The 16,840-nt window shown below is 38.8% G+C and overlaps 1 protein-coding gene across 4 annotated transcripts in view; it reads right to left on the bottom strand.

The window, feature by feature from the left end:
• Positions 1 to 16,840, bottom strand: part of gsk3ba (glycogen synthase kinase 3 beta, genome duplicate a) — a 71,776-nt gene that overhangs the window by 30,741 nt on the left and 24,195 nt on the right. For all 4 annotated transcript variants that reach the window (XM_061879163.1, XM_061879166.1, XM_061879165.1 and 1 more), the window contains exon 3: positions 7,080 to 7,163. In XM_061879163.1, coding sequence (XP_061735147.1) covers positions 7,080 to 7,163 — 84 coding nt within the window. The remainder of the gene's footprint in view (positions 1 to 7,079; positions 7,164 to 16,840) is intronic.

The following is a 16,840-nucleotide window of genomic DNA, read 5'->3' as shown; positions in this document are numbered from 1 at the left end:
AAGGCAGCCATGCTATGGGCCACTTCATTAGGTACACCCACGCTATGGCCGAATACCGTAAATAGCTATTCGCTCAATAGTTTCAATTTCTTCTTCAATTTCGTTTTCGCTATCTGCCTCCATACTCCGACAGTCTGTTTCAATACATGCGTAATCTGTTGAATCGCTTAAACCGCTGAAATCCGAGTCTGAATCCGAGCTAATGTCGCTATATCTTGCTGTGGTAACCGCCATGTTGTTTGTATTGGCAGCCCTGAATGACGGCACAGGGAAATGGATAATGGTTTCGAAGATAGCGAAAATAAGGCACTTTAAAGCTTTATTTAGGGATACTCCGGGACCGGTAAAATTTAGAAAAAAACTTCAAAAAATACAACAAGCCACTGGGAACTGATTTTTATTGTTTTTAACCCGTTTGAAATTGTGATAATGTTCCCCTTTAAGATTCCTAAAACCTCTAGTACCTGGAACTACACCTTGCGGAGAGAATGAGCACGTTCAGTTGAATGCTCAGGCTCCCAAAATGTAACACATAACGACACAGGAGGTCCTTCATACCGACAGCCATCAGACTGTATAATGCATATGTTCCTTGACTGCACTTAAATGTAGAATATATGTAGAATATATTTATATTATTCATATATTATATATATAATATATGTTGTATATTATTTATCATTGTCTATTGTGAGCGAACTGTGGTGCTGAATTTCCTCCAGGGATCTATTCTATTCTATTCTATTCTTTTCTAAACTACAGGTTTCTGTAAAAGTGTGTGGTTTGTGTTTCCACTGCATTTCACCGTTCAGAGTAGTTTATACAAATAAGGCTGATGATGCATGGAGGAATGGTTTAGTATATTTCTATATTGAGCCCATGTAAATAAACAGACAATATTGGGTATGTTTTTTTATACAGAAGTATAAATAAATGAAATACAAAGCAATAATATACAAAGTGTACCAAATTTTACATAAAAATTGCGTTAGGCTTTTGTCCTCAGTGTCCAACAGTCAGAAAGTTGTCCCATCAGTAAATGATAATTCATAAGGGCCAGGCGAGTCCTTATGGTCCATTTGAGCTGTAAATAACGATATATAAAAAATAAATGGGTTTATCTCACGGCGACAAAAAGAACATATCGGATTCAGCATTAGCTTGTTAGCACTCGCTTCACTCAGGTTGAGACTAATCCAATTGCATGTATTCTTAAAGCATGTAACAATAAAAAGTGAATATTTAATGTGATTTACATTCGTTCCACTCGTGTACTGCCTCATTTATTTCACATTTATCCTTCGAATTCTCAGAGAAGCAGCTGAGGGAGGTCTGGCTGAATACTTTATATGCCCCTCTCTAAATACATTGAAAAGAGTCCGTCCAATTCAAGTAGCTTCGCGAATCGAAATTAAGTTTGTAAAAAAAAATAATAAACAGCTTTAAACAGCATAGTAGTTGAATGACTTCCGCACACAGATGTCCCACAAAAGTTCTTAAAGGTCGAAAGTTACTTTTGTTCTTCTTTCGCTACATTGTCAAATATTTTGTAACAGAAATACACAACAAATAAGAAACAAAACAAGTCGTCCTGTATACTGTATAGTGTTAGAAACGCCCCAACTGTGTTCAACCAATCAGCATTCGACAGCACAGTCTGCCCTTCGAAAGTTCCTGAGGAACTTCCAAAAGTCCCAACTCTCCGGCAGGAACTAAAACAAGTTCCTGAAGAACTAAATCTACCCGGGTAGTTTTTGGTGGAAACAAAGGGGGAACTTAATTTACGGGAAAGTTGGAAAAGTTCTTGAAAAAGTTCATGCGTTGTAGAAGGGGATATTGTACACTTTACTGGAGAAGTGTAAGCAAAAAACTGTGCTGTGGTGGTAATCATGTGTGAAAACACTAGTTTGTACTCTATTCTAACAAACATTATTAAAAGTAATGAGAGTGTGGAAACGTATGACAAAGGGGCTCCGAAGCCACTAAACACAATGTAATATGCATGCCAGCCCAGTAGATGGCAATGCCACTTACTTACTGACCTAAACTGTCTTTTGAATATCCTTTGTCAGCGTATGTGTGCGTTTAAGAATTCTTCAGAGTTTGCACTGGCTCCCTGTTCATTTTAGAATTGATTTTAAAACATTGCTGTTTGTTTTTAAATATTTACATGGACTGGCACCTCAGTATATCTCGGACCTCATCCAAATTTACACTCCTGCGCACGCTCTGAGGTCCGTGAGCCAGCTCCAGCTCGTGGTGCCAAAGACCAGACTTAAAACCAGGGGAGACAGGGCCTTCTCTGTGGTCGGCCCTAAGCTCTGGAACACTCTGCCCCTCCATGTTCAAACTGCTTCCACAATGGAGTGTTTTAAGTCTCGTCTTAAGACCCACTTTTATTCTTTGGCTTTTAACACTACGTGAGTTGTGTGGTCCTCTGTGTTTTTTATACACTTTGATTTCTATTTTACTGTTTTGATTGATTTTACCCTTTAAAATTGTTTTTAATCATATTTATTTTTATATTGTTTTTATATTTATTTATTTTATTTTTTTCAGTCATTGGTGGAGCATAATGTTGTTTTTTAATATTGTTTTTAACATGGCTGTGCAGCACTTTGGAAACGTTCTTGTTGTTTAAATGTGCTATATAAATAAAGTGGATTGGATTGGATTGATGTAAGTAAAGTGACTCCCTATGGAGGTGTGTTAAATGTAAATTTTGGTCTGGAAGTCACAAATGTCACATACACAAATTGCTAAAACTAAACAATTTGTATTAAATTCCAAATAAAATGCAATGCAAAAACTGCATCCATTATATGCTATCCGTTTAGTTTGTATCTCACACACAAGATTTACTGCTTCAGTGTTTAAAGGCAATCAAAGTGCTTCAGTCAAAACCACAACATACATTTTGACCCAGTCGCCTTATGTTTGAACATTACAATATTACACAAATGGCGACTGGGTCCGAGTGGTGTGGGTCAAGCAGGCCGTGTGGCATCAGTTACATGAGACCACCAAAACACGTGCGCACACAGGGTTTGTACACAATTTCCAAGAAAATAGGCGGCATAATTTATATTATCATAAATTTGATACCCAACTGGTGTCTCAGTATATCTTGCTTACTCGGGTTGGGTTGTTAGGAAAACAAACAGCTACAATTTGAAGCACGTGTGCTGCAGACGGAGTAGTCAGTCGCACAGCTGCACCAAGCGTGAACGCTTATCCAAACCTGACCTGACCTTATCTTATCTCAGTGCGCTACCCAAACCCCTCCCAGCGTCTCATGTGCACATCTGTCAGTGATCCATCAGCGTGTCTGCAACCATTGCCCACGTAAAGTCATTGTGTTTGGACACAGCTTAAAAACTTTTGGGTATGAACCTTCATACGTCTCTATAATTAGAAAATATAGTTGTCAAATTAACGACCTGCGCAACTTAAGACAGACTTAAACCCTCTTTTTACAGGCTGATTGACCTTCTCAATCCATCTATTCATGTTGGTACTGTATCTTACAAAGCTGACCACAGAACTTTCCTCCAGAAGGTCTTATCTTTGTCCATGTGATGTCAGATCCAAAATTGAGCCGTTTGGCCACAATACCCAGCAATATGTTTGGAGGAAAAAAGGTAAATAAATAAATGGGTTGTACTTGTATAGCGCTTTTCTACCTTCAAGGTACTCAAAGCGCTTTGACACTACTTCCACATTTACCCATTCACACACACATTCACACACTGATGGAGGGAGCTGCCATGCAAGGCGCCAACCAGCACCCATCAGGAGCAAGGGTGAAGTGTCTTGCTCAGGACACAACGGACGTGACGAGGTGGGATTTGAACCAGGGACCCTCGGGTTGCGCACAGCCACTCTCCCACTGCGCCACGCCGTCCGCCGGTGAGGCCTTTAATCCTAGGAACACTAATTCCTACCGTCAAGCATGGTGGTGGTAGTATTATGCTGTCCGCCTGTTTTGCTGCCAATGGAAATGGTGCTTTAAATGGTACAGTGAAAAAGATTACCTCTATATTCTACAGGACAACATAAAATCATCAGCCCGGAGGATGGGTGCAGTTGGGCGTTCCAACAGGACAATGACCCCAAACACACGTCAAAAGTGCTAAAGGAATGGCTAAATCAGGCTAGAATTAAGGTTTTGGAATGACCTTCCCAAAGTCCTGACTTAAACGTGTGGACAATGCTGAAGAAACAAGTCCATGTCAGGAAACTGACAAATTTAGCTGAACTATGCCAATTTTGTCAAGAGGAGTGGTCTAGTAATTGATATTTGATTGATGATAATTGAACTTTGATGATATCTGTATTACATCTATGCTAGCATGTTTTCAAAAACATTTTGGGCACAAATCATTTACCCCTTGGGAGTGTGTAACATTTTTCAGACGATTGTAGCTCTCTTTTGATTGACACATTTGCTGTATGCCAAGGCATGCAAATACATGGCAAAGGTCATGGGTTTTAAAACCAAAGCCCTGTAAAGGAAGGAGGAAAGTTAATGATATTGCACGAGAGCTTGATTTATCCATGTGCCTGTGAGCAGCTAAGAGAGACTATGGCTACCATGTCTAAGCATCCCATTGACTTAAACTCAAATCGGCTTATGACTAATTAAACAGGCAGTCGTCGTAAATTGGTAACTCAAATCCTTGAGTGACTATCTATAATTTAGCTGTGATTCCAAAAGGTCAACCCATAAATGGGGTTAGGAGAGGGGTGAAGCTTAGAGCATGGAGGAAAAATCTATAATTAACAGACCCCCTCCCCAGCCTGGTTGTCTTTAGTTATAGGCTCCAAAGCATTTCAAACTCATTGAAATCTCTATCGGCCAACTTTTGGCTGTCGTAGGTGTGCAGTAAGAAAGCCTTACTCACTGCAGCGTCATGGATAAACTTCCAAGCATGTGTGTACCCGTGTCTATATTTGACACAGAAACTGTTTGCCAGCTAGCCCAGTGACGCCGGACAGCCTTGCCGTCTCCGTGAGACCACCGACGCTCGACAGAGACAAGTCAGGCTACAGGGACTTCCCTATCCGCCAGGTGCTGAGGGTGTAAGGCTACACAGCTCTAACAGCTGGGTTCACACCCCTGCTGGCAGACCAGTGGACAGAATATAGAATCAACAGCTAGTGCCATACATTGGACATGTTTTAAAATTATAGTTGTTCGGTTCCCTGTCATTCATTCATTTATTCAATGACTGACTTGATACGTCAAGGGTGCATCATAAAAAACAACTCTTAGAAGACAGCTGCACTTTTTTGGAATTGTGCCTATCATTTACCATCTTTATGTAAGACAAGCACAAATATGCTTTAAGTATTTTTGCACTAACTAGTAAATACACGTCCATAAAGGCAGCCAACAATGGAGCAAATGAGAGTCGCTCTATTCCGCTTATAAAGCGCTTTAAAAAAACATCCAAACACCAACACTCGAAAAGCCGCTGCCTGACCAGGGCTCAAAAAATCTGCAGAGACTCCTCCCGGCCCTCCCCAAGGATTGTTTTCAGTGCTGGACTCCAGAAAGAGGTTCCGCAGCCTCTGTAGCAGAACCTCCAGGTTCTGTAACAGCTTCTTCCCTCAGGCCATCAGACTCTTGAACGCATCATAACTATCCCCTCACTTCCCCCCCAAAATTGATTAACTCGCTGGAATATAAAGACAATATAACATACATCCAGAAATGTGGATGCATATGCAAAACTGCAATACATTTATTTGTACAGTAATACATTTATTTATATCTGCATCTTATTGATCTTTTATCCTACACTACAACAAGCTAACGCAAAAAAAATAATTCTTATCTGTACTGTAAAGTTCAAATTTTAATGATAATAAAAGAAAGTGTAAGTCTCTTAAGTCTCTACACCAATGTTTTATATACATGTTGTAAATATGTATGTGATGTAGTAGCACGCACATTCATAATAAAAGGTTATTTTACATATTTTGCTAATTTTAAGCATACGGCGGGGTATTAGTTTCACAGACACATTACAATGTTCGTTTTTCCCTTCAACAATAACAAATACGACATTCAAATCATGGCAGACCTCATGAGGGATAAATATGACAACTTCGGGACAAATTATGATCAGAACATTATATTGTTTAGAAATGCAGCTTCTGTAAAACACCGTAGCATCATGTAGCAGTATTTCTAAGTGCTAAACAAGATATACAGATGATGAACACAATAAAAACAAACATTTACTGTACAATGTCTGCTCCCACTGGGAGGCCGACAGATGGGATAGTGATATATTCCTGTTTAGATGAAGATTTATTCAGAATCCTCATGAAGGATTTAAAAAAAAAAGTGCAGCAAAAAGGCATTTTTTCCCATGTCCTTCTCGCCATCCCAAGGTCTACTTTCCAGGTGACAGGCATGATTTATAATGTAGAATTAACATTCCACAGCCCTGAAGCAATGCAACATCAGCAGAAGCTTGCCGGCTCAAAATGTCAATATAGCAGCATAAGCTAGTTAGCACTCTGTGAACAATGAGCCGCTAAATATATTTTGTCAGCCTTGGGGCTTATAATAATAAGATCGCTAATACCTGGTCAATATTCATGTCACGAAATGTAAATGTATTATTGTTGGCGGTTTTATGAGCAGAATAGGGTACTCCAATTGACTGCATTGTTAGCCACCTCATATATGTTGTATTTAACGGCTTAGTGTGTATTTAAAAAAAAAAAAAAAAAAAGAAAGAAATACATTTGTGTCCTTGTCTTTCATATGGATTGTGAATGATAGGCTATTTTAAAAAAGTGCAATACCCCTTTAATGACAAATAAAGGTGTTGCTATTGGATATGCTCTTGAACTGGGTTTCTGTAAAAGACACAAAAGACCTAACAACACATCCACTGACTAAAAACATTTTGGAAGCACATTTTGCCAAACTAAAACCACAATAACTGCACCAGGATTCAAACGAAACACAATGATGTGTATAATGTGACATTTTGATAAAACTATTTTATTAAAGACAGGTGTGGTTGTACTTAATGCAGATAAAAAGAACATGAACCCACCTTATCTCCACTGGAATAGAAGAAATAGCGGAGGCGGACTATGTTGCAGTGGTCCAACTTCCTCATGATCTGCAGCTCACGGTTCTGGAAGAAAAACACATAATAAAACATATTTAGTTGTAGTTGGATGTTATTTTGTTCTGTGTTTTTTTTTTGACATTTTTGATAGGTGGTTTACAGATAAATGACAAAAATGGCTGATAAAGAAGGAAGCACATCCATCCAGCTCACAATCAATTTCTTTACTCGCTCGCCATGTGGAATGACAAACGCCTATATATGATTAAGACTACTACAAAGCCCTCCTACTAATTAGTAACACAAAGAAAAAACATGATTCGAACAACACACACGCCCCAAACCGTGTCAGGTCAACACAACAGTCTGATTTTTTTTCATGAACTGTTCAAACCCTAGTACAAAGTCAAAAAGTTGGCATAAACAATCCCTCCTGCTCAGTTTACTTCTTCTCTGGCAGAATAGCGGCCTCATGTAACACGCTTGCTTACTAGAGGTGGGACTCTTTGGGTACCTCAGAATTCAATTATGATTCGATAAAAATTAATTGATGCATCGTTAATTTATGTATATTAAAGACCTCTTAAGGCCCAAGCTGTTTGTTTACATGCTAGTTTTAATTTCTCTTTGCTATTTGGGCTTATTGGACCCTAATTAGTATAAAAATTAAGAATCATCTTTTTTATATGATGTACTTAGCCCATAAGTAACAAACTGTGTACTTCATGTTTAGTGATATGCTAATTCTTATTTTTACACTTTTTTTTTCCAAATTCCATTGTATGTTATACTCTTCTGACACCACCAGATGGCAGTATAAGTGTCCACATAAGCGGCCATGAGACCCCAATTCAGTAGTGTACACAATTTTGGAAATAAGAGCTAAAAGGTGCTGTCCACGCATGTGGCCACTAAGGCCTTAAGTCAATGCAGTTTTACATTTCTTTTCGTTTCACTAAAAAAGCGTTTATCATTTGCAATTTAAAAAAATAATAATTTGGAATAAGAAACAGTTAAATGAATTCCCACATTTATTAAATCAATGTAAATGTGTGCAAAACTAGACCATAAGTGCCTGATAAAAAATAAGCTGGTCGGATCTCTCTGTGAGGTGGCTCATTGCAATCAGCCAAATTTTAGAACTGTCTTCATTACTTTATTTACAATAAATAAATCGATTATTGAGGCAGCACGGTGAAACAGGGGTTAGTGCATGTGCCTCACAATACAAAGGTCTTGAGTAGTCCTGAGTTCAATGCAGGGCTCGGGATCTTTCTGTGTGGAGTTTGCATGTTTGCATGGATTCTCTACAGGGTACTCGGCTTCCTCCCACCTCCAAAAATATGCACCTGGGGATAGGTTGATTGGCAACACTAGATTGGCCCTAGTGCAGGGGTGTCTAAAGTGCGGCCCGGGGGCCATTTGCGGCCCACAGGTAATTTTTTAACGGCCTGACGGCACATTTTAAAAATACAATTGAAAAAATGTTAAAACGTAAAAAGTGATATAAAGGAGCAAACGGGTGAAATGTAACAAGAAAATGTTGCAATGTTTACTCTAACACAAAGCTGCCATGCAGGCTGTTTCTTTCTTTAAAAAATAATAATGAATCAAATCAATGGCATTATGAATTATTGACCTATTCAAGGCTCCAATTACGCCACGTTAAATTTTCCACTTTGAGATGTTTTTTGGGGAAAATGTTGCATATTTTGTGTTTGCCATATAAAAAATTGAGCTGTTTTTTTTATAGAAGGGCGTAAAATTAACAAACAAAAAACTTAAAAAAACAATAAAACTTATAATTGACAGATAGATCTGAAGTTGATCTCAAGATTATTGTGTTAAAAGTAAACAGTAAAAAAAAATGTATAATTTATTTTCTAACACTTTAATGAGTAGGACCCTTTTGGATCCCCAATCATTTTAGTGTGATGTGTTTTTAAGTGTTGTTGCTCAAAAAATAATAATAAATTAAAATCAATGATGTTATGAGTTATTGACCTTTTTAAGGCTCATTCAATTATTATATAATCTCAAATATTTAAAAAAAATTATTGGGTGAAAATATTGCATATTTTGTGGATTTTCCATTAAAAAAAAAAAATGTTTTTTTTGTGACAAAAAGAACATACGACTTAAATCTTTAAAATCATTATATTCACAGATAGACCTAATGTTGATTTAGAGATTTAAAACTTGAATAATAATAAAAATAATAATACTGAATAATGACACATTTTTAATATTTTTTGGACCAAAACCCTTTGGGTTCCCTGGGATCAAGCCTGAGTGGAGGCTGAAATGTATATTTTTTCATACAAATATTGTATTGTTGTTTTTTTAAATAAAAAATATCAAAATGGCCTCCGCTTGCTTTGATTTTTCAGTGTGCGGCCCTCAGCGGATAGAGTTTGGACACCCCTGCCCTTAGTGTGTGAATGTGAGCGTAAAATGTGTCTGTCTATCCGTGTTGGCCCTGTGATGAGGTGGCGACTTTTCCAGGGTGTACCCCGCCTGCTGCCCGAATGCAGCTGAAATAGGCTCCAGCGCCCCCCGCAAACCCGAAAGCGGTAGAAAATGGATGGATGAAAATCGATTATTGACGTTTACTAATCGATTTTATAATCGTCCATGTATGAATTGCAATGCGTCTAAAAATCCATCATTTCCCCACCTTTATTGTTTACTCACAAAAACCCTGGCGTGTGCCCTATTTCACGGTAACGTTGAGATGTATCAAGACTGACGTAGATGTGGAAATGTGTGCTGCCTCACGGCAACTTCATGGATGACATGCGTACATTTCTACAGGCTGATGTAGGCCTGGACGATATATCGATTTTTATCGATATAATCAAGTTTCTTGCTGCAAACGATTTAAAAACTTATAAAAAATATTTTCTTTCTCTCCTCTTGCTCCGCCATACTTTTTGCCCCCCAGGAGCTTCAGTAGCTTGCGCCATCCCATTAATTCATTGGCGGCAGACATAGCAAATTATTGCTAACGCTAACACTAACGAGAGCGAGAACTTTGTTCCTAAGAAAAGAAAAGTGTTGTCAGTACTTTTTGGTTTTGCCACAAAAGACGTGGAACAAATGACTGCACGGTGCAAAATTTGTTTCAAAAAGGCATGAGCACAACTAACTTATTCCAACATCTGAAACCGAAACTTGCAGCAGTGTACGAGAAATACAACTCTTTACAAGGCGAACAAGACGCAACAACAACACAAATCTAGGGCTAAAATCACCTCATTATGGTGGAATCATTTACAGCAGGTATGTATGATGATGCCATGTATGATGAGAAAGAAGCACAATGCACGTATAGTGATTACTAAAGCAGTCGCTCTTCACACCGTCAAGATGTGTGAATGAAAAAGGCTGTGTTTACTTAATCCACTTACTGAAACAAACTATAGTCCTCTCAATGTTTTACTTCATTACTTATTTAGATACCATGTTTAATATGACATTCTATTTTATTTTATTCAAGACAGAATTTTGAAGTTTACACTTTACTGATTATTTGCATGCAAAATGTGCAATGCTACATATAGATTTCATTCTCGCTCTGAAAATAATTACTTTCCGATATTTCTCTCGAGTCTTGTACCCCTGATCCAAACATTTTCATCATGCAGGAGCATGTTAGAGAGCTTTTAAAACAAGTCAAAATAAGGAAGGCCTTTGGTCCAGACCTTACTTGTGGGCGCACTCTCCAATATTGTGCTGACCAACTTTGCAGTGTCCTAAAAAATATTTTGCAAATGTCATTGACTGAACTGTTACCAGATTCCTGGCATTTGAACATCTTTTACTGTGATCCCCCATGCCCAAAAACATGTAAATCTAAACAACTTATCATAAATAATGAAAATCTTTGACAAAATTGTTAAAGGTCTGGTCATGTCTTCTATAGAAGGACTTGATCCACTACATTTTGCCTATCAAGCAGGGAGAGGTGTAGTTCTTATACTCAACCACCTCTACAAACACTTAGAGAAGCCAAAAGCCCAAGCCAGGCTCTTTTTTGCTGATTTTTCTTCAGCATTAAAAACAATGCAGTCACATCTCTTAATAGAGAAGCTTCTGTCTACATTTGAGTTTTCTAACCAGGTTGTACTATAGATTTTAGACTTTCTAACAGGCAGAGAACAAATAGTCTCCGTAAACGTCTGTCTCTCAGACTCTGTAAACATCGCCACGGGTTCACCCAAAGGATGCGTCCTTTCATCCTTACTTTTTAATTATGTATATTGATGAATGCAGGAGTAGGCAGGAGGACAGCTATCTGAATAAATTATCTGATGACAGGGCACTGCTGTCCCTCCTTTATGGTTCACAAAATCAAAATCCATTTTCGGCAAAAGACTGACAAAAACTAAATAAAAAACTGCTGTCAAAATGAACACTCATCATGATAATACATTGATTAATCACACATGAGTCTTTGTGATATGCTCACGTTTAAATTAAAATGATTTCAGACAAATCCATTGAACCATTTTCTGCAGCTACTGTCCTTCTCAAGATCAAAGGGGGTCTGGAGCCTATCCATATTACATCCTCTGCTAATTGTGCAGCGCTACATTCAATGTGATTTGTGTATTTATCAAGGGGACGTTGTGGGGTCGGAGCGTGCCACGCCATACAGAGATCTGGTATCAATTTCAAGTTGATTGTGATGTAAAAAAGTATTGTACTTGGATTTGTGCATGCACACACTTTCAGACGTCCAAGGCTTTACCTGCGTATGATGTTTTCTGGATTTGAACATACATCTATTTTTATTGGGAAATACATTTTTCATGAGGACTCAGGTTTGTTATAAGCTTCTAAAGTAATATTCTGAGGGAGAAAATTCAGGAAAACATTAAAACTACTCACATAAATTAAAAAAAAAAAAAAAAAAAGGGTTGTACTTGTATAGCGCTTTTCTACCTTCAAGGTACTCAAAGCGCTTTGACACTACTTCCACATTTACCCAATCACACACACATTCACACACTGATGGAGGGAGCTGCCATGCAAGGCGCCAACCAGCATCCATCAGGAGCAAGGGTGAAGTGTCTTGCTCAGGACACAACGGACGTGACGAGGTTGGTTCTAGGTGGGATTTGAACCAGTGACCCTCGGGTTGCGCACGGCCACTCTCCCACTGCGCCACGCCATCCTAACCCTAACCCTAACCCTAAGTTGTTAAAGACTTTTCTTACTTGTTTGTACCTGTTTTTGTGTACTTAGTCCCCAAAACGTGAAATTAAATCATGGAGGCAAGTGGAAATAGTATTTATAAAACAATCTTGCCTTCTTCCAAACTTGCTACAAATAAGTTCTTTGGAATTTGAGACTTTAGTGACGTATTTTCCCTTAGTCCGAAGAGCTTTGCACAAGTCCGCCATTTTTATTCAGTTGTAGTCTAAAAATTGTAGTTAATTATCCATCCATTTTCTACCGCTTATGCCCTTTTGGGGTCGCGGGGGGGTGCTGGCGCCTATCTCAGCTACAATCGGGCGGAAGGCGTGGTACACCCTGGACAAGTCGCCATCTCATCGCAGGGCATTGTAGTTAATTAGTTCCTTCAATTTCTGTATCCCCTTGTTGTGGGACAGACTGGCTCGTTCATGCACAAGTATGCTAAAATCCTCTGCTGCTGCAATTTATAATAAAAAAGTAGTGTAAAGATCTAACTTACATCCGTCAGATATTGAAGCGCTAAAAACTACAACATTGTTGACAGGGGAAAGCCACAGTCAGAGAGGGGTTAACCCAAAGGAAGGCTTTGGCACATAAATAACACTGACCACAAAACAGCGTATTCTGAAGAGACGGTCATAAAGCAGCTTAAAGATGTTTTTTTAAAACAAAATCTATGCAAAATGTTGACCAATGCTAGGTAGACCACAAGGAAGTGTTTTAAATGTAGAAAAAAAATCCTAATATGACATACAGTATAGTCAGAAAACTAAAAATACCAGCTATAGTGTAAAAATGGTTTATAGTATAGTATGGTATAGTGTAGTATTGTATGGTGTAGTTTATAGTTTATTTTACAACCATAATTTAAAGGCCTACTGAAACCCACTACTACCGACCATGCAGTCTGATAGTTTATATATCAATGATGAAATATTAACATTGCAGCACATGCCAATACGGCCGGTTTAGTTGACTAAATTGCAATTTTAAATTTCCTGCGGAGTTTCCTGTTGAAAACGTCGTGGAATGATGACGCGTTTTTGTGACGTAATTGATTGGAGGGGACATTTTAGCCCAGCACTACACACAACAAAAAGTCGTCTCTTTTCATCGCATAATTACACAGTATTTTGGACATCTGTGTTGCTGAATCTTTTGCAATTTGATCAATTAATAATGGAGAAGACAAAGTAGAAAGGTGGAGGTGGGAAGCTTTTAGCCTTTAGCCACACAAACACACGGTATTTCCTTGTTTAAAATTCCCGGAGGTGAAGCTTTACTATGGATCAGAGCGGTCAAGCGAACATGGATCCCGACTACATGTCGACCGACAGTTTTCGGTGAGAAAATTGTGGAAATAAGTCGCCTCTTACCGGAGATCAGCGGAGCTTCTGTCGTGCTGCAGCTGCCTTGACTTCTCTCGGAGACTGGCGTTAACACACTCGTGGACACACCCCCCCGACTATCAGGTACTATTTAACTCACTAAAACACTAGCTACACAATAGAAAGATAAGGGATTTCCCAGAATTATCCTAGCAAATGTGTAAAAACGTGTGAATCGGTCCCAATGCAATCGCCTCTTTTTTTTCTTTTTCCTTTTTTTTTTTTCTAGTCCGTCACTCTAAATTTCCTCATCCTCGAATCTTTCATCCTAGCTCAAATTAATGGGGAAATTGTCGCTTTCTCGGTCCGAATAGCTCTTGCTGCTGGAAGCTCACATTATAAACAATGTGAGGATGTGAAGAGCCCTACAACCGGTGACGTCACGCGTACATCGTCTGCTACTTCCGGTAAAGGCAAGGCTTTTTTTATTAGCGACCAAAAGTTGCGAACTTTATCGTTGATATTCTCTATTAAATCCTTTCAGCAAAAATATGGCAATATCGCGAAATGATCAAGTATGACACCTAGAATATCCCTGTTTATATAAGAATATCTCATTTCAGTAGGCCTTTAAATTAACTTTAAAAAAAATATTGGAGACAAATGCAATTTTATTGTTAGAATGTTGAGCAGAAACATTTATTTGTGTTTTACTCAAATGCACGTAATTTATTTATTTAAAACTTGCTAACAATTTTATTTAGAATACCATAGGGGTATATTCTCAAATGGGTCATATCATGATTATTTTTCTACATTTAAAACATCTCTTTGTGATCTTCATACCATTTAATGGTAGTTCTTTGTGAAAAAAAATTGTATAGATTTTGTTTTACAGATCTATTTTCAAGGCACTTTTTTTCCGTTTCAGCAGCTCATTTTGAGAGAAGGAGTTGTTAGATATAAATGAACCTTTCCTCAACATGCCCCTTGATACTGAGAAAGCATTCACCCCGGAATTGTTTTGTAAGGTTTTTCTTTAAGCTTTCTTGCTTTTATTGTGCACTATGGACATTGGTGAAGCCACTAGTCATCTGTTTTGAGTGACTTTCACCACAACACAACATCCCAGATGACAGAGCGAGATCAGTGGCTCACAGTGGTTTCTTTCCGCCACCAAGGAAGGAGGCGAAGATGCAGGCGGACTAAAGCGAAGAAGGAAGCCCCGCTGAAGCATAGGTCTGGAACTGTGTGCTGACTAAGGTTAAACTTCTACAGAGTAATTCTAGATCCTGGACATATACATGTGTATAAGGGCTATGAATCTTTGGGTGTCCCAAGTTTCGATTCAATATTGATTCTTGGGGTCACGATTTGATAACATATCGATTTTTTCCATTCGATTTTATCTTTGTGAAAATATTGGACACAGTGTGTTGTCAAGTAATGAGATGCTATGCAAGTGTAAGCCACTATGACACTATTGTTCTTTATTTTTATAAATGTCTAATGATAATATAAATGAGGGATTTTTAATCACTGCTATGCTGAAATTATAACTAATATTGATACGGTTGTTGATAATATTCATTTTTGTTTCACTACTTTTGGTTTGTTCTGTGTCGTGTTTGTGTCTCCTCTCAATCGCTCTGTTTATTGCAGTTCTGAGTGTTGCTGGGTCAGGTTTGGTTTTGGAATTGGATTGCATTGTAATGGTATTGTTGTGTAGTGGTTTGTTGGATTGATGAAAAAATAAATAAATGAATAAATAAAATAAATAAAAATAAAAAAAATCAGATTTTTTAAAAATGAGAATCGATTCTGAATCGCACAACGTATTTGATTCGATTCGTATTCGAATCGATTTTTTCCCACACCCCTAATGTGTATATCGACAAAAAAGGCTTTTGTATTCTACATCATGTAAATAACTCATCTGCTCGGTTGAATAGAGAATAGAGGTACGCTACGAGCAACATCGCAAACGTAATAAAAGATTATATACCGACTTGTCCATTGCCAAATACAGTGGGCACTTATCCAATTACAAGGAAATTGAGGAAAATCATTCTTTATTTTGACAGAGGATAGTGATTGTAATACATTATAAGGCTAAGCTAGCTACACAACAGAGTGAGCTAACATTGCTGCTGCATCATTCACACATTCTAACTTGTTATTAACTACCGTTTCATCGTCTACTCCAGTGGGCCATTAAAAGTAGATTTTTTGTAAAATCCATGTTTTCTTGAAAGTTTGTAGGTGACGCAGAACTATTCTTTGTACACACTTGGAGTGACTTCTTCACAGTTAAAGGGAGATTGCCGGGGTTGTCCTCCACTAAACCAAATTCTAGTCTCATGTTTTACCAACAAATCATGGTGTAGAAAATCATCCAAAGACTACTTAATACTTAAGATAAATACAAATGGTTCCTCCTACTTGTACCAAACCCCTGATATTATTGAACATCTTTCACAAATCATTGTACTCTGCAGGAAACACCCTCGTCCTACTGCATGCATGTGTGTGTGTGTACTGAATGAGGGAGGAGCAGTAACGTCCTGCCAAGCTACAACTGCAGTCATTCCTGCTGACCAGTCAGACACAGGAGAAACATATGGCATGCCCACAGTGTAACCAAGTCATAGAATGACTGTAACATAATCACTTCATACCATCCATCCATCCATCATCTTCCGCTTATCCGAGGTCGGGTCGCGGGGGCAACAGCCTAAGCAGGGAAACCCAGACTTCCCTCTCCCCAGCCACTTCGTCTAGCTCTTCCCGGGGGATCCCGAGGCGTTCCCAGGCCAGCCGGGAGACAGAGTCTTCCCAACGTGTCCTGGGTCTTCCCCGTGGCCTCCTACCGGTTGGACGTGCCCTAAACACCTCCCTAGGGAGGCGTTCGGGTGGCATCCTGACCAGATGCCCGAACCACCTCATCTGGCTCCTCACGATGAGAAGGAGCAGCGGCTTTACTTTGAGCTCCTCCCGGATGGCAGAGCTTCTCACCCTATCTCTAAGGGAGAGCCCCGCCACACGGCGGAGGAAACTCATTTCGGCCGCTTGTACCCGTGATCTTATCCTTTCGGTCATGACCCAAAGCTCATGACCATAGGTGAGGATGGGAACGTAGATCGACCGGTAAATTGAGAGCTTTGCCTTCCGGCTCAGCTCCTTCTTCACCACAACGGATCGGTACAACGTCCG

This window comes from Nerophis ophidion, linkage group LG19 (assembly GCF_033978795.1).
Source record: "Nerophis ophidion isolate RoL-2023_Sa linkage group LG19, RoL_Noph_v1.0, whole genome shotgun sequence".
NCBI classification, from domain to species: Eukaryota; Metazoa; Chordata; class Actinopteri; order Syngnathiformes; family Syngnathidae; genus Nerophis; species Nerophis ophidion.
The sequence above is the reverse complement of the archived record's forward strand: the minus strand, read 5'-3'. Positions and strand labels throughout refer to the sequence as shown.